Source organism: Lepisma saccharinum, chromosome 4 (genome assembly GCF_977018435.1).
Source record: "Lepisma saccharinum chromosome 4, izLepSacc3.1, whole genome shotgun sequence".
NCBI lineage: Eukaryota > Metazoa > Arthropoda > Insecta > Zygentoma > Lepismatidae > Lepisma > Lepisma saccharinum.
In genome coordinates, this window is record NC_139232.1 from 108479192 (window position 1) to 108503164 (window position 23973).

Consider the following 23973-nt stretch of genomic DNA (forward strand, 5'->3'; position numbering starts at 1 on the left):
TGAGGATACGTGATGATTAGATGGAATTGATGAAGAGACAGAATACCGCCGACCTCTGTGCCGAAGTTGTTACCACAACGGCCTACGGCGCCAGGGGTCCCGGGTTCGAATCCCGGCCTGGTCATGGGTGTTATTTGTACGTGTCCATTCATCAATTTCACCATATCATCATTCATCCTCTCATCACAATTAGTCAAAAGTTGCAGAAAAGCGAAGTAAAATAAACCAAATCAATCAATCCATGAAGGAATTCCCATACCCACCAACCAGCACAAACTGTTAACAAGAAGAGTTTTGTTATGATAGTATCGTAAAATTAAAATTCTTTTCCAAAGTTAGTTACATTTCTTCCCCTTTATCTGTTAAGTCGACCTTGGATCTAAGTCTAGTCTATGCAGATAATAACAAAACAATATCCATGTAACTATGTTGTATTTGTCTCGTTAACACGTTTTTCCGGCAGACTGTAGATATAATCAACAAATTAGAATATTCTAATTGTTGTGGAAAAATACATTCTTCAGATTTGTTCTACGATCTCACTGTCTCTGTTTTGACGACGACTGTGAAATTTAGCGAAGCCCAAGGGATGTTACAGATAACACAAATCCCATTGTCAGCGTAAAGAAAAGCAGGCTTAACATGTACTGGTTTCGGCCATCAGGTACTTGTTTTGTCTATGCCGCTCTTTGACAAAGAGGGACAACTTCGTCTTTTTTGTGACCTTGACAGTCCCTCATGTGCCCTCTGGTGCGACTTGAAAGAACCAACCACTCCTCGGGCAAACTAGAGTTTTATTTGAGGTTCCATTGGACATCCCTCCTCCTCGAACCGCAACCCAGTGGGATGGACAAGCGCTGGGTTCATTTGCTGTACTCCCGTGCAACGCCTCTTCTCCAAAAAGCAATAACCGCTACGCCGAGAGAGGAGTTATTTGCATTAGCTGTTTTGAAGCACTGGACAGAATCACGTGTAGCAGGTGAGTCCGCTTTTCACTTTCGTTTTTACTTGTTCTCATGTTTTCATGAATTGAACTTTTAATTATAGTAGGATTAGATTTGATTACATTTTATTTTTGTTATGTAGCGTCTCTTTTCTGCCACTTTTGACTAATCGTGTCGATGAGGATGAGTTGATTGATTTTGTGTTTTAAGTCCACTTTATGAACAATAAGGCTAATTGGGACTGGACCTACAGTTTAAAGTGGGGTCCGAACCACTTGTGCCTCCACCGGGTATCGAACCCGGGGATGAGGATGAGTGATGATATTATGAAGTTGATGAAAGTACACTCACAACGAACATCCATGCCCAGGCTAGGATTCGAACTCAGGACCCCTCGCGTCGTAGTACGCGCTACACACGGCCGTAGCCAGGCAGAACCAGGGTGGGGGGTGAGTCTCCCTGGCATTGCTGTCAGCCCACTTTGAAGTTTGCAGTGGCGTGCCCAAGGGGGGATAGGTGGGGGTTATAATCCCCCTTTGGCCAAATATTACTAAGAAAAGAACGTCAATGGTAGGAAAATATGACAAAATGAGGGCGGACTACCAAGAAAAAGTATAAGTAACCCCCCCCCTTTTCGAAAATCCTGGGCACGCCACTGGAAGTTCGGTAAAACTACTGTCTAAAATTTGTTCGCAGTGACCAGTGAAAATGTAGAGAGCAGATATTATTTTGCTCAGAAGTTCTGATGGGCAAGAATGGACAAACTTTGTTTTACTTCTACAGTGTAGTTCCACCATTTCGCACATGCGTAGAAAGATCTGCATTAAAGACACGTGCACTTTCCTATGCAGTAACTAGGCGAAAAATTACGTTTTCTTTTTTACCTTCCTTTCAGACAGTGTAAAACATAAAGCCAGTTTTCACATATGACTGTCATTTGTTTTTCTTCCGGTCCCTTCTTCCTCGTTGTTGAAAATGTGATAACTTGGATCCCGTCGGATGGTCTTAAGTTGGTTATAGGCACAATTATGACGTGTTTGAAGAAAAGTAATACTTTCTCTTTGGAACAGCACTGGGAATTCTTTCTTCCCTGTTGTTTGCATTGTCTACAGTAGACTATGTAAACTATAAGCCAATGTAATCTTCGTGTAGATTACGCGTAGACAACGCGTGTAGACGTAAACTTACTACGGCACATTACTGCTCACAGAACTTTAGAATACAAAGAACAGACAGTGGCGTGCCCAAGGGGGGGGTGTTGGTGGGGGTTATAAGCCTCCCCATTTGGTTCAGTATTCCTAAAAAAAGAACGTCAAAGGTAGAAAAATGACAAAATGAGGGCTGACTACATGGGCGTCCGGAAGGGGGGAGGTCACGGCCCCCCCTGGAAAATGAGTGTGTACCTAAAAATTATATATTTCACACATAGTTTCATTTCAATCACAGTAATTTATGTTAATTATTATAAATTCGTTGAAGAAATAGTGTCTTTTGAGAGGGCATCACTATTTTGGAGGAAAATATGTCCTTTGCCCCCCCTGAAAAAAAAACCTTGCTTGCCCCTCCCTGGAAAAAATCCTGCGGACGTCCATGGCTGACTACCAAGAAAAAGTATACATAACCCCTCCCTTTCGAAAATCCTGGACACGCCACTGAGAACAGATATCACATTCGTTCATCTGAAGTCTAAGTAGCGGGAAGTAATTAGAATGTTCTCTCGGCATCAGCTACGACTGGGAAGTAGAGGTTTGGAAAAAATATTGAAAATAAACTGCATGTATTTGAACGATGTTTCTACATTTTCTGTGTCCTATATTAACTTAATGAACAACCCCCACATACACATAATTTACCTTCTTATAATTATAATATTATTAAAATTTGATAACCCGTGAGTCCCCCCCGGAGATCGATTGTGGTTACGGGCCTGGCGCTATAGTAATATTAGACCGTATATTTCTAATTTTAAGTAGTTTTTTCTGCTTAACTTTGGCTAATCGCGAGGACGAGGATGACTTATGATTGGATGATATTGATGGGACGACTCACTCACACATGTCCAAGCTCGAGTTCGACATTTTCAAAAGGTACCAACCTACCAGAATGTCAACTTCGTTTCCACGCACCCTGGACTTCATTTTACAGACTAACGAGACTCTGGCGCCTGAACCTGCAACCAGGATAATCCTCTGTAGGAATTGTGTTGCGTCGTCCATGTGTGTTTGCGATTGTCGCTTCATCCATCTCATCGTATCACAATTCATCCCCATCGTCGCGATTAGCAGTGGCGGCGATTGGGTTCCAAAACGGGAGGGCAAGGTGCCAAAACTGGGAGGTGGGGGGCAAAGACAGCTTATTTCCCTTGGTAAGGTTTAGCATAGTGCGAGGGCAAAAGTGGCGAAAAGTAAAGAGGGGCAACTGCCCTCCTTGCCCCCTAATCGCCGCCACTGCAGCAACGTCTTGCATATATAGACCCAAACGTGCACGTAGAATATAGTTCTGCTGCAATACTGACGATTTTCTCACTGTCTGCGATATGAACAGCTCGATGGTTGAGGGAAGACTGGCACGGGATTTGCAGAGCGTTGTTCTCACGCGGATTAATACATAAAACCTGCTGCAAACTTAACCTGTCGCGGGGCTTAGGTTATTTCTTACCTCCTTTCTTTCTCCCTCTGACTATTTTCTCTCTCTCTCTTCTGTTTCCTTGTAGATCTTTACTTCTCACTTACTCTTTGTTTCTTTCCTTTCTTCTTTAAAACTTTATATTTCTCTCTCTCTCTCTCTCTCTCTCTCTCTCTCTCTCTCTCTCTCTCTCTCCGTCTCTTGTTTCCGTCCTATATCTTTATATTTCTCTTTCTTCCACTCTCTTTCTCTTTCTTATATCTTCCTCTTTGTATTTCTCTCGTTTCTTCCTCTGTTTTCCCTTTAATCAAGGGGTCTTGAGAGGAACAAACAAAAATTGGGCAAACTTATTCTTGCGTGTTTGCCATACATATCGTAGCGGTGTTCATTAATGTAGGGGACAGCGAAGGTACGGGTTGCTAGATAGAATCTTGGGCGATACATTTAATGTTTTGTTCTGTCTCCGGTGTCGTCAGTTTGTCTTCCATCCTCCTGGTCTCGTATCTGGTGGGTGGTAGCATTGCAAATACCTTCCCAAAACTTCGTTATTAATTTCCAAGGCAATGAAATCTTTACAAAGGGTGTGGCTAGGCATAGAACTCCATGTACAGTGCAAGGTCAAGATTATGTGTAGCGACCGCTAGTGATTTTATTTCAATTAGGTCAACCAATATTCATTTGTTCTTATTTGCTGTTCTACACTCGGTGGTGGAGTGGTTAACGAAACACAGTTACGAAAACAATTGCTAAAAACTTCCAATAAGCATTCAAACTAAATGACATATGTATAAGTAAAAGAGAATGTTGAATGTTGATTGATTGATTTCGTTTAGTTTACGTTGCTTTTCTTCCATTTTGGCTAATCGCGACGATGAGGAGGACTAGTGATAAGATGAGAACGATAAAAGGATAGTGACAAACACATTTGGATAGGACACAGAACGCAAGTCTCACAAAGGAGTATGCTAGCAGTGGATCCAGGAGCCAGAACTTCGTTATCGTGAAAGAATTGCATGTGTGGAGAGTGTTTGTATGCATACGCACACACACATGAACTGAATTAACTCCAATTCATTCTGTAAAACGTCCATAAAACACGCATGTTTGAAGAACCTCTGCCTCATGGGCGTCGCCAGAAATTTTTGTAAGAGGGTCAGACCATTGATAGAAGTTAAATAGTAGAAATAAGAATAATGATTAATATTATCATCATGTTTATGACTATTATACAACAATAACTATTGTAAACTAACGAAAACAAACCAATTTCATTATAATTTTTCTATTATTATTATTATATCATTTTAGAGACTTCTATTTACTCCACCAAATGAGTGAATATCTAGCACTGTTTCCTTTCTTTATTTTTAATCACTTCATACATTTAGAGTACTGAACTGTATAGTTATTCTCTTTTGTTATTAATCTTTAGTCTCCTCGTTCAAGGAAAAGTAAAAATTAGGAGGAAATTTTAGCCATAGTGCTTATGTTGTGTGACTTCTCACATGAAACTCTAATTGTTGGAAGCTGTGAAACCATTTTTTTTCTTTCTTTGATTTGAATGTTAGAATATGAAAACATATACTGGATCTTGTATTTTACACTAATTTTTTTCGATTTAATACATTTTTTATTTCGTTATTCTGTTCAAATAACTAACTGAACTTTATTTCCCAGTGACGTGCGGTGACGTCGACACTTGGGGTAGCAATCAGTGGCGTGCTCAAGGGGGGGGGGGTTGGTGTGGCTCATACCCCTCCTCCCTTTAGGGCCCAGTATTACTAAAAATAGAACGTCAATAACAGAAAAAGATTGCAAAATGATGAACGAGTACTAAAAAAAAGGACACGTAACCTCCACCCCATTCGAAAAAAAAGATTTGATTTGACTACTAAGACAGAGATCCTGGGTTCGAATCTCGGCTTGCCCATGGGCGGGGACGTCGTTAGAGGGGGCACGCGGGGGCACTGGCCCCGGCAAACGTCCACGTGGCCCCGGGAAACTGTTCTGTATTTGCTGGAAATTTTACTTTGATGACAAATGTTGCAAAATAATTCTTCAGTAAATTTTGCTTGCAGTTTGAAACACTTCTTCAATTTTCAGTAGCACGAACCCAAGCAAAGTAATGTATTTCTTTCTTATTTCCCTGTTTCTTGTTTGTTGAACACAAACAGATGTATTGGGAGGGGATGCAGTTAATGGTTTTGTGGTCCACCCCGGTCAGGGAAGTCTGAGACCTATTGAAAATGCACTCTTCCTCCCTGCTGCACAGCAGATCCAGGATCCCCCAAATACCCGCACTTTCTCTTCATCTGGCCCTGCACTGGCTCCATGGGAGCCGAAAGGACGACACAAACAGGAAGATTTAGCTACAGGTGGCTAGAACTTTCTGCGTTAATTATTTTATGGTTCAGAAAAGATATGTCCATGCGTTTCAAATTCCAAGAACAGAATTCTATTGCTTGCCCCTTTTTCGGCGCGGGAATGAATGACATGGCGGTTCTTCTCACATGCACTCAATCCTCCTGCTAATGACCTGTCCTGCAAGGAGAGAACGGCCACTTTCTGATAATTCGGAGAAACATCGAAGCGTTGGTTCATCTGTTGATTTGGTGGACAGTTGATATCTGTCAGTTTGAAGTAGGATTTATTGTCCGAGCGGTGGTAAACTTCTGTAAACGCGAGAAGATAGCATCACGAAGGGTTTGTGATCTCGTTTTCCTACATCGCGAGTAAAATGTCGAATGAGAAGCTGCCAGATTGTCTTCCTCTAGAAACAATGGATAAGGATCGACCGATCGACCAAATATCCAACATATTGGCATTCTAAAAGAGAGTCTGACTACCACACAAGATCCTGGGTTCGATTCCCAGGGTGATTGATCTCATGTATAATGAAGAATAAACCACGTTTCAATTAAGGAAGGAAACTAGGTATGTATCAATTGTTATTACAGCCGTCTGCATGCTCTATAAGTATTATGTTACAAGTATATCTTTCTGACTTTCTGTGATTTTTCTTCACTGAGCCTCCACCTGCAAATGCGGAAGCTGCTGCTGCTTAGGTGGCTAGGTTGGCTAGACATACAAATATAATTAATCCCTAGTCATACAGCGAATAATACTTATAATATAATCATGAGTTATGGATAAGCAAATAACTTATCAAGCATTTTCTGTTTCTATTTCTTGTGCAGTGGTTAACAAGGTGCATTACGATGCCAGGGGTCCTGGGTTCGAATCCCGGACTGGGCGTGTGTGTTCTTTATGATGGTCTTCTCATCAATTTCACATCATTCATTGTCATCTTCATCTTCACGATTAGCCAGAAAGTGTCAGAAAAACCAAGTAAAATAAACCAAATCAATCATTTATATATACGTATTTCTATATTACGCCGCTTTTCTACCTCTTGGGTTAAATGCGACGATGAGGATGAATGATGAGCCGAAGAAATGGCGATGGGACAGACATGATACAACCATACCTGTCCAATGTCGAAACTTTGACCTCAGGTTTCGTAGCGTGTTATACTCTGTGGAATTGTTAGGAAGAAAAACTGTTAAAGTAGGGTGAAAAGAAGCAAAGTTGTAAGATGCATAAAAAGCGTGTGGGAATTTTGTATTATCCAGTGCCATCATATATTCAGTTTTCCACACGCAAATAAGATTAATTTTAAGAAATTAGACGTGTCCATATAATTTCTTATCGTCATAATTTCCCAAGTGAACAATCAGATGCCACAGAAGACTCGGGCCAGCCCTTGAACTAAGAGATACCGGATTCGATTCCGGTATGAACTGTGTACATGACATGCCTAACTTGAACTCATTACGCACACATTTCATATTTGCACTGTTGCCAATACTTGTAAACCTGGTTCCAGCACTTTATTTCTAAAACCACGGAAAAGAGTTTTATCTACTTCTCAATTTTCTTCGAACAAATTTACAAATCTAAAGACTAATAACATTGTTGTTGGTGTATCAGCCATTAAGCTAACGAGTTCATTCTGCATTTAGTTTCCCGAATAATGGCTGTGAATTTCGCGAGAGTGTAGGCTATCCGTAGACTGTTGGGGGCTACAGAAGAAAATGATGTTCCTTTCCAATTTATTGATTGATTGAGTTGGTGTTTTAAGTCCACTTTATACACAGTGAGGCTAATCGGGACTGGTTCTACAGTGTAAAGTGGGATCCGAACCACTATGAGCATCCACCGGGTATCGAACCCAGAACCCCTTGATTACAAGGCGACGATGCTACCATGCGCCATCGAGGAGGCCCTTGACCCTTTTCTTTCCAAGACTATATACAGGGTGATTCTAAAGGTATAGTACAAACGAAAACCACAGATACCTCCCATGAAATAGAGACGAAAGTTCCCCTTCCACTTTGCCGAGAGATGCCTCCGTGAGGAGCTAGAGAACGCCGAAAACGTGTGAAAATGAACTTCACACCTCTGTACAGCCAGTACCAGTGAAGATAGAAAGGCGGAACAAACGAAGTCAAAAGGAACACCAAAGTCGCCCATCCGAAAAACACTAGGCGGCAGCTGCGCAACGCATGCGCATGGGGTTCCACAAAGGAAATAGGAGTGTCCCGCAAGACAAGTGAAGGGAAAGGGTAGCGATCGACAACGGTAGGGAGAAAAGAAGCTATGAAGCATGAAGTAACAATTGCACAGCGGGAAACAAACAGCATGACTGAAGCAGTGCAGTCGAGAAAAGTAGTGCGGGATTGCAGAACCACGGGAGGACGACGTAGGATGTAAAAACACACCGAGAATGCAAGCAAAGTGGTCCGTGACACTCGACAGGCAACAGACGCGTACATGGTTCGGGGCAGAAATGGCGGCGCTGGCGGTGCAGCGCAAGGGGAGTCCCCAAAACACAGTGGGGAGACACCGGAGCAAGAACAAAGCACGGTGCAACAAAAGAGAAAGAGGACCGGACGGGGAATGGTACCTGCCAAGGGTAACAACAAATGCGGGACGAGGGATTCCCCGTAGCAGCACCGAGGGGATGTCACACAGAGGTCGTGCGCCAGCAGGACAAACACAGCAACTACGGGCACAGGAGGTTATTGCTAATGAAAAGTGCACGTACAGATAGGACCACGTACCCCGTACTGACGTTGTAACAAACGTCGTGATGGGGGCCCAATCAGCCTCTTAGAAATGAAGCCGGAGGCACATCGTTGGGTGGGAGCGGGCGAAAGGCTGCTGGAGTGTCGTACGGACCCCACCACTCCGTACGGTGGACGACACTAATGGACGAGGTCGGAATGTTTCCATCCCGATCACCAGGTCCACCGTTCCCAGACCTGACGCGGCTGCTTGCTTCCGAGCGCAACCCCAGCCGAACAACTCGAGTCCCTCCTCGGCCGCAGCCTTCCGCTCCTAAACCAAGCGTGGCCTCACACCACCGCAGAAGCACACTGCCGCGTGGCTGTGAGACCGGGCCGAGCAAGGCTGGACAGATAAACTGCGTGGGACAATCGTGTAATGAAGCTACGTGGGGGTATGCACGTCTGTTCAACTGCTGGGTTACCCCACATTGGTGTACACAAACACCACACGATCGTACGTAGTGCTCCCCGTCGGCTCGAGCAAGACGGACGAAGTACGTGTTGTGGGTGAATGGGGCAAGAATGAAGGACGCTACATGTGTTCCACGATGACAAGGCCCCAGAGTACATGGCCCCACCTGACGGCAGTGGTCAGGTAGTGAAGAGCACAGGCACGGGTGGCTCAGGAACGTCAGCTGATTGTACCACAGCGCCGTGCGGACGTGTGGGCTGATTGGAAGTGCAGCGTCAGGGAGTGTGTCAGTGAAAGAGCCGGTGCGGTGGTGGTGTGCTTGACGTACGACAATTGAGTACGTTGTTTCGAAGCCGTTGTGACCAGTGTGTGTGTGTGTGTGCCACCTGTGCACTGCAGTACAGTATTCCATAATTGGCACTATCCTCACCGTACCATGGAACGCTACTCATTTGTAGAACTGAGGGACATGCATTTTGTCTACGGCCTTGCAGATGGCAATGGCCGAGCAGCTGCACGCCTTTATCGCGGACGGTATCCGGAGAGGCGACAACCCGACAGCAGGTTGTTTTCGAACGTGCACCGTACCCTTGGTGAATCGGGTGTGTTACGTGCAGGCCATCATGTCGGTCACCCAAGACATGTGCGCACCGCGGCGGTCGAGGAGGACGTACTTGCTCGCGTGGACGACACACCGTCCACTAGCACCCGTAGCATTGCACGTGCAGTGGGAGTATCACAGTCGACAGTGTGGCGTGTCCTTCATGATGATCTGCTGTATCCCTATCATCCACAGCGAGTCCACGCGTTGCAGGCTGGAGATTACCCACGACTTGTGGAATTCTGTCAACGACTGTTGCAGTTTTGTACCGACGATCCCCGTTTTTTGCGCCATGTGCTTTTCACGGACGAGGCAACATTCACCCGTGAGGGCATCTTCAATTGCCGAAACAGCCATGTGTGGGATTATGAAAATCCACATGCAGCAGTCGAGGTGTACCATCAGACCCAGTTTGCAGTGAATATCTGGGCAGGTATCATCGATGAACAGATTATCGGTCCATACCTGCTGCCACCACGTTTAAATGGCCGCCTCTATCGCACCTTTCTTGCATCAGTCCTTCCAGAGCTGCTAGAAGATGTACCCCTCAACGTGCGACATCGTATGTGGTTTCAATTGGATGGAGCGCCTGCACATTTTGATGGCACAGTGCGAACCCTTTTGCACCATACCTACCCACAGCGCTGGATCAGCAGAGAGGGCCCCGTCCCCTGGCCCGCCCGTTCGCCTGACCTCACACCAATGGATTTCTTCTTGTGGAGTCATGTGAAAGCACTCGTCTACGAGACCTCGGTGCCTGACCAGGAAACATTGGTAGCGCGGATACTTGCAGCATCGGCCGAGGTGTGTACCATGCCAGGGATTTTTGATAGGGTTCGCCAGAATTTCCTGCGACGCTGCAATGCCTGCATTGAATGTGGTGGTCGTCAATTTGAGCAACTTTTGTAACAACGTCAGTCCGGGGTACGACTACGTACTACGTACTATTCCTATCTGTAAGTGCACCTTTGCGTGGCAATAAACCTCCTGTGCCCGTAGTTGCTGTGTTTGTCCTGCTGGCGCACGACCTCTGTGTGACATCCCCTCGGTGCTGCTACGGAGAATCCCTCGTCCCGCATTTGTTGTCTCCCTGACAGGTACCATTCCCCGTCCGGTCCTCTTTCTCTTTTGTTGAACCGTGCTTTGTTCTTGCTGCGGTGTCTCCCCACTGTGTTTGGGGACTCCCCACGCGGTGCATGTGTTTGTTTCCCGCTGTGCAATTGTTACTTCATGCTTCATTGCTTCTTTTGTCCCTACCGTTGTCGATCGCTACCCTTTCCCTTCACTTGTCTTGCGGGACACTCCTATTTCCTTTGTGGAACCCCATGCGCATGCGTTGCGCAGCTGCCGCCTAGTGTTTTTCGGATGGGCGACTTTGGTGTTCCTTTTGACTTCGTTTGTTCCGCCTTTCTATCTTCACTGGTACTGGCTGTACAGAGGTGTGAAGTTCATTTTCACACGTTTTCGGCGTTCTCTAGCTCCTCACGGAGGCATCTCTCGGCAAAGTGGAAGGGGAACTTTCGTCTCTATTTCATGGGAGGTATCTGTGATTTTCGATTGTACTATACCTTTAGAATCACCCTGTATATATATATATATATATATATATATATATATATATATATATATATATATATACACGCACACACATACATGTATAATGTATGTATACAGCATAGGCCTATATGGTGTATAAATAGTTTGATAATTTATAATAGTTTGATAGAAAAAATCTTACGTTTGGGCCCCCCAAAGTGATCAACCTAGCTACGTCCCTGCCCATGGGTATTCTTTCAGTGTGTCACTTCATCAATTATATTGTATCATCTTCGCGATTAACCAAAAGTGGAGGAAAAGCGAAGTAAAATGAACCAAATCAATCAATCAATCAATGATTTGACTTGATTATTGTTATTTAGCCTCGCTTTTTTCTCACATTTGGTTAATTGCGAAGATGATACGATAAATTAATGAAGGGACAAACACAAATAACATCTATGCCCAGGTCGGGGTTCGAACCCGGAACTCCTGGTGTCCTAGCGCGCTGTGATAACCACTCCCCCCCTGGTTGGTTGATTTGGTGTTTTAAGTCCACTTTATGCACAGAAACAAAACAAGTTACAAAACACACTTTTTTGTAGTTTCTTCAATAATATTAATTTGGCTTCTTTTAGTTCTGAGATACATTTTTCATTTCAAATTATTTCATTATTCACTGCAGAGTATAGCACAGGAACAAGAATGCACGCTCATCACCGGTTCAAATCCCGGCCTGGATTGTTCGAGGTCCCTTCATCAGTGGCGTAGCATGGACATTTCGGGTGGGAACGCCAAGTCCGAAGGAAGAGTCGGCCCTTTCTTGCTTAATAATTTACTTATGGTATTAGTCGCCACAGGTATTATTTGCCTGAAGTAAGCTGGGTTTTCAATAAAACATCATCATTGCATGTTTTAGCAATAAAATTAGATGCCTCACTATGCCACAGATGTTTTGAACTCTGGTGTTCTATACTTTTTTTTATATCTTTCTGCATGACGCAAGTCATTAAAAACCTACCTGAATCACAAGCGCCTCTGCACAACAGTAGACGTCATTGTTGTGGGCGATCCAACTACTGATTGATTTGGTTTATTTTACTTCGCTTTTCTACCACTTTTGGTTAATTGCGAATATGAATATGAGCGATGATATTGATGAAGGGACACTGACAAAGAACACCCGTGCTCACGCCGGGATTCGAACCAGGGACCTCTGTCGTCTTGGCGCACTGTGAAAAGCAGAGTGGATGATGATCCAAATATCGTACACTCTACTGACGTAACAGTGCCGATTAGTAATTCAGACCACTGTTTATTACATCTTGAGAATGCTGATAAACATTTTAAAATAATTTTGTCCAGAGACCATTCGATGTTAAGAGTTTTCAAATGAATGCTAAACATTTCCATTCACACAATATTAAGTAGTTAGATAATAACGAAAAAATACAATAAAAAAATAATAGTTTTGCGGGTTAAGTGGTAGAGCAGCCACAGGCTGAATTTCTATCACGAGGACTTCACCAACTTGTTTGACAAAAACCGTGTTGATCTTTTAGTTTCTAATACACATCGCTGTTCGTGCGATAAATTATACAATGCAGTGGCCATTAAGAAGCAGTATATTTGAGATTGGTAAAGTTACGTCAGTCAATATTGCGTATTGTAGCATCACACAGCACGAGTTGCATGAGCGCGAAGAGCGAAGAACCGGGTAGGAATTCTGCCGCTGTCGTCTGCTTCAGAAGGCAGGAAGGGTCACATGAACCAATCACGGTAGACCTCTCGTACGCCGGCGTAAGAGAGCCCATTTACGCGCGTGCTGTAGAAATGGAAGCTTTCCCTCCATAAAGGCAGCAAGGAATATAGGAGTCCTGTACGCCGAACCTGCTCGGAAAGAGATGCTAGAACGAGTGTTGAGAGTGGAGCGTTGCAAGCGGATCGCGAAAAATAGCCATTATAATGCCATGAAGGTCAAACATATATGAAATTAGTCACGTTTTATTTTATAATCACAGCATTTAAGCATTTTTGAAATTTTAAATCTTGGAACGCCGGGCGTACGGGCGTACTATAACGCTACGCCACTGCCCTTCATTCATTTCATCACAATATCCTCATTTTCGCGATAACCAAATGTGGCAGAAAGCGAAGTAAAATAAACCAAACCAACAACAATATGAATGTGCGTTCTCTTGCCCAAATAAATACATCCGTTGGAGACCAAGAGATTAGTATATTTTTTTAAAAAAAACACTACTAAAACGAGAGCGAGAGAGAGCCTGAGCCTGTAATTTAATCATTTTATATTCCATATTTGAAAAAATAAAAATAAAAAATAAAGAAAGCATAAGATTATTGTCTGCACATAACACGTTCCCATTTCATAAATAACAAAACTACATCCCATATTATACATACATATTGAACAACGTGTAAAATGTGTAAATACAGTGAACATAAGTACTGCATAAAATTTTCCCTTGAGTTCTTTATAGGATTTACAAAGGAATCGAATGGAAACCAATCCCCTATCTGTCGTATAGGAGATAGACTGGGGGACCTGAAAGCACGGGCTTTCAACCATTGCAGCGGGGGCGAGAGGGCAAGGGAGGTAGAGGCAGAAATCTTCCCTTTTCCTTAGGAAACCGTTTCTACCTGGAACTGCTAAGGCGGAAGAAGAGCGAGCTAGGCCAGTTTTGTCCGCGGATCACACCGATGGACGAGAAGCGCATGAATAATAAAGTGTTGCATATGAATTGTGGCTTTAAGAAGACAATAAATATTGTGATTTGAAAATAATTAGAGATGTGAGATTGATTAATCTATCTCTGCTAGACTAGCTACTCCTCAGTGCACGTCACTGTTATTTCCGTTATTAACTACAAAAACAATTGCTTTGTGATTTCTTTGACTTGAAATAAACAATGTCAATTTCCAGGGGGGAGGTTGACGGACCCGTTCGACCCCTCCCCCCCGCATCTGGTTCCGACCCCTGGTGAGGTCTAGTTACGAGTCTGCTATGGCATTTAGCACTAAAAGTACAGAAGTATGTGACCATAACCTTGGAGTCATCATCAGAAAAGGAACTTACTGCCTCGTCATGCACTCCAACCGTGAATAATGGGAAGAGACCACTTCTCTCTTCACCAAAGATGAAAACTGGATCTGACGCATCACCTTTACGGAGTAATATTATTGGGTAACATGTTTGACCTTCCTCAGTGTCATCACTTGAGACCCATGCTGCCCTCTGGGCAAACACGTAGGGGTCGCATTCACGACAAGAAAAGGTCTTTAAGTGCGACGGCAGGTGGGACTTAGTGCCCGTGTAGCGATGCAGATTGATATTACAGAGCAAGAAAACTCGTGTCGCCAACCAAGAACCTGAAATGGTAGCTATTATCGGTAATTGATGTACAGATCTTCAGCAGACATGGCTACAGGCTAGGTAACATTCATCGTGCTGTATTTTTTTTTGTCTCCTCAGTGCTCGAGTGTTGTAAAGAAGAATCTAGATTAAATGTAGATAAGAGAAATAATGTTGGGGATTGGTCTTACGCAGTGTGATATTTGAAAAAATTCCAGTTGGAGGGATCATTTCAGAAACTTTTTTGAACTATGTGGATATTATGTATACAGGGTGATTCAGTGAAATCGCGCAAAAATGAAACAGAATAAGTGATGCAGCAATGAACAATTTGAGATAGGGGACCTAGAGTCGGAGAAGCCATCGTACTGACGGAGTACAGCCTCACTTCAGTGTGGATGTCCACAACCATCTGGATGATACCTTTTCTGTTCACTGGATTGGATGGAGGCTCTATTCCCTGGCCTCCGAGGACACCTGACCTGAACTGTTTATAAGACCCCGGTGGGCACGGACAATACACATGGAATTAATTGCCAGGATTGCCGCCGCTTATGATGTGATTCATAACACACCAGGAATAGTTTACAGAGTGCGGCAGAATCTTGTACACTGCTGTCATTCTTGCATTCTGGTTGGTCGTCCTCATTTCGAACAACTGTTTTGCGGTACAAAATTGCACTTTGTTAGCACCTGTTTGTCAAAGCTATGAAACTAGTTTCCAGACGTCAAGAATGCAACTCATGTGCGTAAATCAATGTCAATAAATGTCGCAACGTCAGCAATGTCCATACATGCCACTTATTTGCATGGGCGTATTTAAGGGGGTGTTCAACGGGTTCAAACGGTCCCTTTGGTTCAGTAAATTTATTCATATTACCTGTTTTATCCTTTGTGAGCAGCGACTTGTTAAAAATTTCTTCACACTTATTTATTCTTCTAAACTAGAGGCGTACAGGACGGAATACGGACGGGAAAGAAATTTATTCCACACAGGATTTCACGAGAATTTCGAGAATTTGTCTGGATGGAAATTGCTCAGAATTCCCGATATTTCGCTAATTCTAGAACATTACATGTAATTTCTGCCCGAAGCAGTTGTTTTTGAACTTGTACCATGAATATTACCATTTCATTATAAGTTCCTGATTCTTGCAGTGGGCTGAATTTTATAGATTCACCAAGTCATTTGAAACCCAGGCGTGGGGCAGTGTCGCTAGTGTCGTTAGGCTTTGTTACGGAAAAGCCTGTAATTCGCATATTTTCCGAGGTTTCAGAAAGCTTGGTGGAATTATGAATAAGCGTGGTTTAAGTTCAAATTTTCTGACAATTTGATAATCCAGGAAGTCGACAGTTCATTTCCCAAAGTCTGGATCAGTACGAGAAATTTTCTCTGCGATTTCTTCCTATTGAAAATATAGCTGCATCTGGACTAGCTTAAGCTATTAATACTGCTACTCTCTCTGCGGTGGGTGTGGATTTAGGAAAAAAGTGGCTGGTCAAGGATACTATGGTGCTACTGTAATAAGTGGTAGAATTGAGGGTTGAGATCAATAATTTCGGAGGATTCAAAATCATTTCTTGTGCATTGTGCAGCATAAACTTTGAATCAATCTATTGGCCATTCATGTGATTCTTTTTTTTATTATTATTATTATTTTTGTTACAAGAAGAAATTGCATTGGGACTGTTAAATGAGTTATATTTTTTCCGCGAGTCTTTTCAAAGGAATTTGCTTTTAGAAATGCAATGCAAGAAAGCCAGGATATAAGACACCCTAAAGTTGTGTGATACAGGATGCACAGAAAAAGTATCGGGTCAGTACCTCGATTTGTGGAATTGTATTCACCAATTAAAGAAACTTTACAAATTACCAGTGCAAAAGAAACATCTCAGCGAGCTTTTCAGTTTCTTCATGTATAACCTCTGGGTTTTTCATTTCTATGGGCCATAGTACATTCTAGAGCCCGGCATGTTTCATCCCATATCTCGTTACGGTGGCTTCTCCAACCCTGGGTTCACTATATCAAATATTTCAGTGGTGCATCCCCTATTTTCATTCTGAGGCATAATATTTAGTATAAATACAATGGAATATAATATAATTTAATATGGCCCGTGACCGATTGCTAGAGTAGCTAACTGGCCCAACATAGAAAAAAAGTTGGACATCGTGAGCGAGTCTAGGGTTTGCTTATTCAGCTGAGAGGATAACTGGTGACATCTGAGTAGAGGACGAAGAACGAACGTTTTTCTAAAGGATTTCTAAGTTTGTAAAGTGTTTGCTTACCGATGTCCCGGAAAATGGAAGAACAAACACCAGCCATAGGGAAACATTCCAATGAAAGCGAGGCATACCTGTCATCAACCGCAAAGGAATTCCACCCGCCTTCTTCCTAAACTCATGCTCTTTATGTTTGGACACATGACAGCATTGTGTGCAAGGAGGGAGTCACGATTCATGAAAGAATGCTCACATGATCATAGAATAATAAAACAAGACGTGTGGTCCTTTTGTTCCTTTATCCTTCCTCCTGTTCGACTGTCATTTGGAAAATAAGCTCTTGAATGTTGAACTTGTGTTTGTGCAGATGGGTCCTTGTTTTTTTGCTTCGGTTGAAGAGCATTGTGATAGAGGGCCTTGCACTCACATTATTACACATAATCAGTAGCACATTTCTTATTTTCGGCCGCTTTGCCAGGTTGTTTAATGGAATTGACGGATAGACATGTACCAAGGGACAAGTCGGGAACTCTAGCTCTAAGGTATGTCGTGGTACAGTTCCCGCCGCTAGGTGGTCTGTAATCTATGCGTAGTTGCCAAACGTATGTTTGATGCAAACATGGCAACTATGGCACTGTTGCAGGAGCACTTGGGACATTTATTTCCAAGACATTCTGCCCACACTCAAAGACAGCTTGAATGTGGAATTATAATGTTCTTGCAACGAATTGAAATAATATTATTACATATGTGAAATGCATGATTTTTGACTGATATTTACTTTTCGGTGGGGGGATTGGCCCCTTAGTCCCCTTTCTGCAAACACTCGTCCACCGAAATAGTAACATGGGGAAAGTACTGACCGTCCTCATCATTTCTAAACTACAGTTCAGCTCAGCTAAAAATAAATCGAGATCAATGACCTGATCTTTCTAAAGAGAGTCACTCTTTGATGTATGTCCTTGAAGACATAAAGCTTAGAAAGATCAAACAACTCTTATGCTAATTCAAGTGGCATAAAAAAATCGGAATATTAGGTCGTTATCTTCAAAGTTCCAGCTACCTTTTATTTAAGTGGGTGGGGTAATGAATAATTTGACTTGGGTTTTTCCCAACCGAATACCTGATACTTAACTCACCCCCCTCACTCATTCCTCACCGCTTCTAGGAAAAGAAGTGGCAGGCGCTTATTTTGTGAGCGTTTTCCTCAGTCCTACGCAATGTTACTTAAGGCGTCTGTAGAGTTGAATGCGTAAGTATTACTAAGCAAATATATTTATTTATTTATTGTACATCATAATGTTAATTCTCTTTATTTTACACAATGAGAGATCCAAGAACTGAAAATATCCAAACAAGCTTCTGACAACCTCTGCACCAAGAGATGTAAAAATCCATTCCTTAACTTACAGAAAGCAAGAAGAAAAATTAATGAAAATAGTCATGGACAATTTGCTGAACAATATTTGTGCATCCCACTGCACTGTATAGTTGAATTAAATTTTGAATCTTGAAAAAGAAGTGGTGGATTTCGCACCTCATTTCGTAGGTTGCGGAAAACTTTATATTTATTTGTTCATGTTATTTTTTAGATTAACCTACGTATTTTATGTTCAAAATGTCTTGAAGCTGTGGAGATTAGAAATACTCCATAATCCATCAATGATCTGCAGAGTTTTCAGGTAGATATGGTACATACCACCTTGTCCTTTTCGTAATCGAGATGATTGATTTGGTTTATTTTACTTCGCTTTTCTGCCACTTTTAGCTAATCGCGAAGATGAATGATGATTTTGATGAAGGGATACTCACAAAGAACTCCCATGCCCAGGCCGGGATTCTAACGCTGGCCACCAGTGTCGTTGTGCTAACAACTCTGCGCAAATTGAGGCAAGTCATACCATCCGAAACTCAAGGTCTCGTTCGATACTTTGGAGAAATAGAATGTACGATATTTGAAAATGAATAACCGTTTATTTACTACGCATCTTATTCAGACATGCTTATGTGGGATCTACCTGTATTTACAGATAGGTAATATATTTTGTTTAAAGTAATTGCAAAGTTGATCCAGGTAACTGTGAACTTGTGTAGCATGGTTGCATATATTCGGGGTAAAATTGTATTTTTCGAGAGTTCGTAGCGTCAAACGAAAATATAAGTACAGAAAAATTGTTTCCTCATTCAGCAAACGCACATCTAAATACACTGTGTACCTTATACACATTTTCTTTATAGAATAACAGGGTAAATTCCGGGAATTCTGCGTGAATTATTGACTCCGGGAATTATGCGTGAATTCGGATTGAATTTTTCTCCGTAGACGTGAAAAATTGCAACTTTTATTAATCCAAATTCTATTGAATTTATACATATAGATAAATGCCCTGAGGCGAGATTTTCACAGTTGAGTTCTTATTTTTATCGAGGAAGGAAAGTAATGTTGTGTGAAAAATAAAACAGAATTCTCTCCATCTGTTTACTTTGTTACTGTCCTTTGTAGAGCATTCTGACAGACGGAAGTTTATTGCAAGATAAGATTTCTTGAAGATGATTAGGTAGATTTCAGTTTGGAATTCTTACACAATTTACAATTTTGCCCAGGTTAGAATATATACCATAACATTTGTGTGACTTGTGTTTGTAGATGTATTTCGAGTCTAAGTATGTGAAATGGCAAATGTAAACTAAGGACCTCAAATTAAATGTTTTTAATATACCGTTTAATTAAATTAAATTAGAATTTTTGGATACATTGGAATCACATACACACTTCATATTGTTACTATATTTGTGTGTGCATATCAGTGGCGCAACCACAGTGGGGCAGGGGGCCTTGTCCCCCTCCCCGCGAGGCCTTGAATGGAAATCAATTCTAAGGAGGGCAAGGGGCAAACATTGGTGCCCAAGAGCACCTGCAGAGGGCACAGAGGGGCAATTATCCCCCTCGATTTCAAATTTTATGCAAATAAAAATACATTTCATAAATTTTTTTTCACTCGCTTCGCTCGCAATACCTGCTTTTCTTAGTCTCGTCAAGTTCAAAGCCGTAGCTAGGGAGTGGCGGGAGTCGACCCTGACCGCCGAACAATCTAAATTATAAGAGTTGTAAAGTAGAGAATGCCATGGAGCCTCGTGAAATTATTTGCGCCCTATTAAATCAATATTGTTTTCAGTTTGCAAAATAATGGATTAAAAATTTTGTTGTGCGCTTCACTCGCAGTATGAGTGTTTTCTGTAATGCATTGTAAATTACCAGAGAGAGAAATAAGACTTCTCTTAATGGATTTTGTCTTAAATGCATGAACAATTGTTGGGAGGAAAAGGAGCGTGCACATTTGAGACAATTTATATAATTTTTGCTGTTGGTTTGTTATGAGGTGGATCAATTGATTATGTAATGAATATAAATAAAAGACCTATATGCTGTATATATACGTATATGTATTAAAGAAACTTCGAATACGTACACAATTAGTGTTGGTATGTATTTTCTTATTTTACATCACTCCATTTTGAATATGTGTAAAACATATGTTGTACATGAAAGTTATACATATGTTATATGTAAAAAAAGAAGAATATTCGGAGTGTATTTATCATGCATTTTCTGCCATTCAAAAATACACTTTGTGTACTTGTTTTCCATTATTAATGAATGTGAAATTGAACGGTTTTTTATGTTAAAATCGATTGTTCCAACACAAATGCTTTAACACAGACTTCTACCCCCTTTTTGTGTAATTTATGAGGATGACAACGTCTTTGACATTACCACTAATAATAATAATAATAATAATAATAATGTCATTATTTTTATTATATTTATTATTATTATTTTTATTATTGTTATTGGTACGTTTATCCTGGTACTTGCCCCGCCACCAGACAAAAGTTCGTGGTTGCGCCCCTCTGGTCCATGTGTGTGGGTGTTGAGAAGCGGTAATACGCAAGGTTGAAATAGGGAAAACATCTGCTTGTAGCCTTGGATTTTTTGAAAATTTGCCTTGAAAACCTGGAATTATACTTGAATTTTATCATGGTTCTAGAGTAGCCACCCTGAAAAAGATAGATTTCTAGATGGATGGTAGTACCTATAGCTAGTAATAAAAACACATTTCTGTCTTTATAGAATGAAGCTGTTTTTGTACTGGGTCACATTAGTTCACGCATTCATAATTGTGCTTGGCCAAGAAACCGATGCTCCAGTAGAGGACCTTGAACAAGCAGCGCCGCCAGCGGAAGAAGTGTTCACTAATAATATTGCGGACCTGACAAATGGTCCACCCACAACTCAAGTCACGACGCCATCGCTTCCTTCGTCATCAATCTCGTCGACTACATCCACGACTACTAAACCCACGACGACCAAACCAATAACGAGACCCAGTACAACGACCAAGGTTGTTAACACTCCTAGAAGGACGTACACCAGAAGACCAGTAGGAAGTTTCCATAATGTGCGTAGCTTGCCTGCATTTATTTCTTCAGATCAGTTGGCTGCGGCACTTATTGGAAAACGTCGACTCATCAATGTTGAAAATGGGAAGAAATCGTACCCTTCGAGTTGTAGATGTTCGAGACTCTCGCATTGTCCGAAGCTTCAGATTTCAGTTCCTAGATGTCCTCCTGAGCAGTTTCTTTGCTGTTTTCCTAAAGTGTAGTTGATGTATGGATTTTTTCCTGACGAACTGTGGAAATTTTCCATAGGAGAACCTCGCCAAGTTAAAGTTCTATTTTATGATTATTCTTATGTCTAAATTATGCACCTGTAGGCGCATTCAGGCATTGATATGTACACGTTCATGAATATCTCAAATGAGAGGAAGACATTATTTTACGTAATATGTGTTATGATTAATGACTTTATGTTCACCTGCAAAATCAGGTATCATAGAACGAAAATTCAATTAAAACAGTGCCAGATTTCTGTTCATTATATTCAGTTATATACTCAGGTGTTTATGGTGGAGATATACTATATTCTCCCATATCTTTCATATGTCTACAGAAAGGATGGAATGCACTGTACCCACGAACAAAATATGTCAACCCCTTCCCAATTCTGGCCATAGTCTTGATTCCATTTAAAAAGGAATATTCTATATTTTCTCTAGATTCCAAGAGCGATGGCATATCGTTATTCAAAACAGCAAAAATATTCATCTGTATGTTAAAATAAATGTGTATTCTAATACCTAATATTATTGTAATTAAGTTATAAACATATCTTTGATATCTTTTAAATATATTAATTGGACACCAATTGTTATTTGAAATCCTCATCCAATTGTTCGAACAGCCACAAAAAGTTCCTGTGAACTATGATGTATGCCACATTACAATTAAATGGTTAAGCAACGGACTTCATTTCAGAATTAAAAATTGGAAAGGTTGAAATATGGTGATTGCAGCAGAAGAATCAGCAAAGAAGTAACGAAGTGGTAACATGTAAATGTGAGTATATTCTTGTCCACCGTGGATAAATTCTCAAACTTTACTGTTTATAAATGTAATAGGTCATTTTTTTTTAGTTTTGTTTTTTTAGTGCGCTTTATGCACAGATAGGCTGATCGGGACTGGACCTACAGTTCGAAGTGGGACCCTAACCACTAAGTGCCCCACCGAATGTCGAGCCCGGGACCCCTTGATTGCAAGCGTTACCACTACGCCATCAAATAGGAACGGAACGAGGCTTGGTTTCTTGTTATCACAACGTAACCAGACGTAACTGTGACATAATATGTAGTTCATACAAAAGGTTATACTGATAAGATGACGTCAACGAGAAACTTATCTAGTGAACCTAAATTAGCGAATGCAGGGTCAGGGAAGTGTGTTGTGTAAAGATTAGCAATGAAACAGGTTTTCTGCGATTTACTGTTAGCTAAATGGCATTTTGGAAATGAAATAAATGAGCTCTTACTCTGCTCTTCCTGTGTTGCCTGCTTGTTCACTCCAGGATAACCCACACAAAGCATGAGTGTGGGTAGTGAAGAGGATCTAAAGCTTCAGATATTCATGTATCGTTCATTTCCATCTACCAAAGGTGTCACGGGGGCGAAAATGATGAGATGTGGGATTAAAAAGAAGACACATTGTTATTTTGTCTTCCGACTTGACACCTAGGACGCTGATCCTCAACGTTCAACAACCTCCTTTGAACCCCTTGCTTTCGGTAACATCGTACGGTACATACTGGATACAATTCTGTCACACTATGCGAACAAATCTGCTGGGTACTAAACATAGGTACTTGGAATTAACAGAACAGTTATTTTTCGAGTAATAGGAACTGTAACCAGTTACTGTTTGAAATTAATAACTGTAGATATAACTCAGTTACTCTTTAAACAAGTAGTAACGGAACAAAAATAAAAGTTGCTTTTACAGTTACATTTCTCAAATGGAAGAACATTTTCTTGAGGTAGATTTTTGCAGTATATCTTGAATCAAATGTTCACCTGAAAGAATGGAAGAGTTCATGATTATAACAAAAATGTTCTATCGCTATCGTCAAAATTGCCACTGTATTTGCCCCGAGTATATTTACTTTGGAAAACCTAGGGCATTAGAGCACATAAACTCCGACAATCATCCTGGGCATTCCAGTTTCTGTAAATAGAAGTATAATTTTTTAAAGGAAAGAAGAAATCAAAGTGGTAATCTTCGTTTTAATGTAAAGGGGTTTGCTTCGAATTTTATTATGGCCATATTTTTACATAAAATATGTTAGGTTAATTATAATTTAATGTAATATATTAACGTAATTAACGTAATATATTGTCACAGGCCACTTGCAATACGTGCATGGAATATGTTATACGATATGTATATAGAACAAAGTAACCGTCTGGATAACTTTTGAAAAGTAACCGAATACTGTTACATGACCACTATCTGGGCTGAACATTAACTTTGAGAGTGAGTCTAGCAACATCTGATTCTTTAAACTACATACTTGTGCCGAGTTCCTCTCTTAAAACATCTTGTTCTTTGCACAGATTAACCATGTCTGACAAACAGGTGGAACAACTTGCAAATCACGCCCCACAAATTCTATAACCATGCCCTTGAACGATGAACTTGCATTTAATAACCGTTGAACAATAGTGCCAGGCCATCAACC

General features: G+C 41.3%; 1 protein-coding gene across 1 annotated transcript; it reads left to right on the top strand.

Annotated features, from left to right (window-relative positions):
- The first annotated feature begins 797 nt into the window (after positions 1-797).
- Positions 798-22101, top strand: LOC145987319 (uncharacterized). Its single transcript, XM_083121840.1, has 2 exons — positions 798-979; positions 20977-22101. Exon 2 carries the CDS (start codon positions 20978-20980, stop codon positions 21506-21508), a length of 531 nt encoding a protein of 176 aa, XP_082977966.1. The 5' UTR covers positions 798-979; position 20977; the 3' UTR covers positions 21509-22101.
- The last annotated feature ends 1872 nt before the right edge of the window (positions 22102-23973 follow it).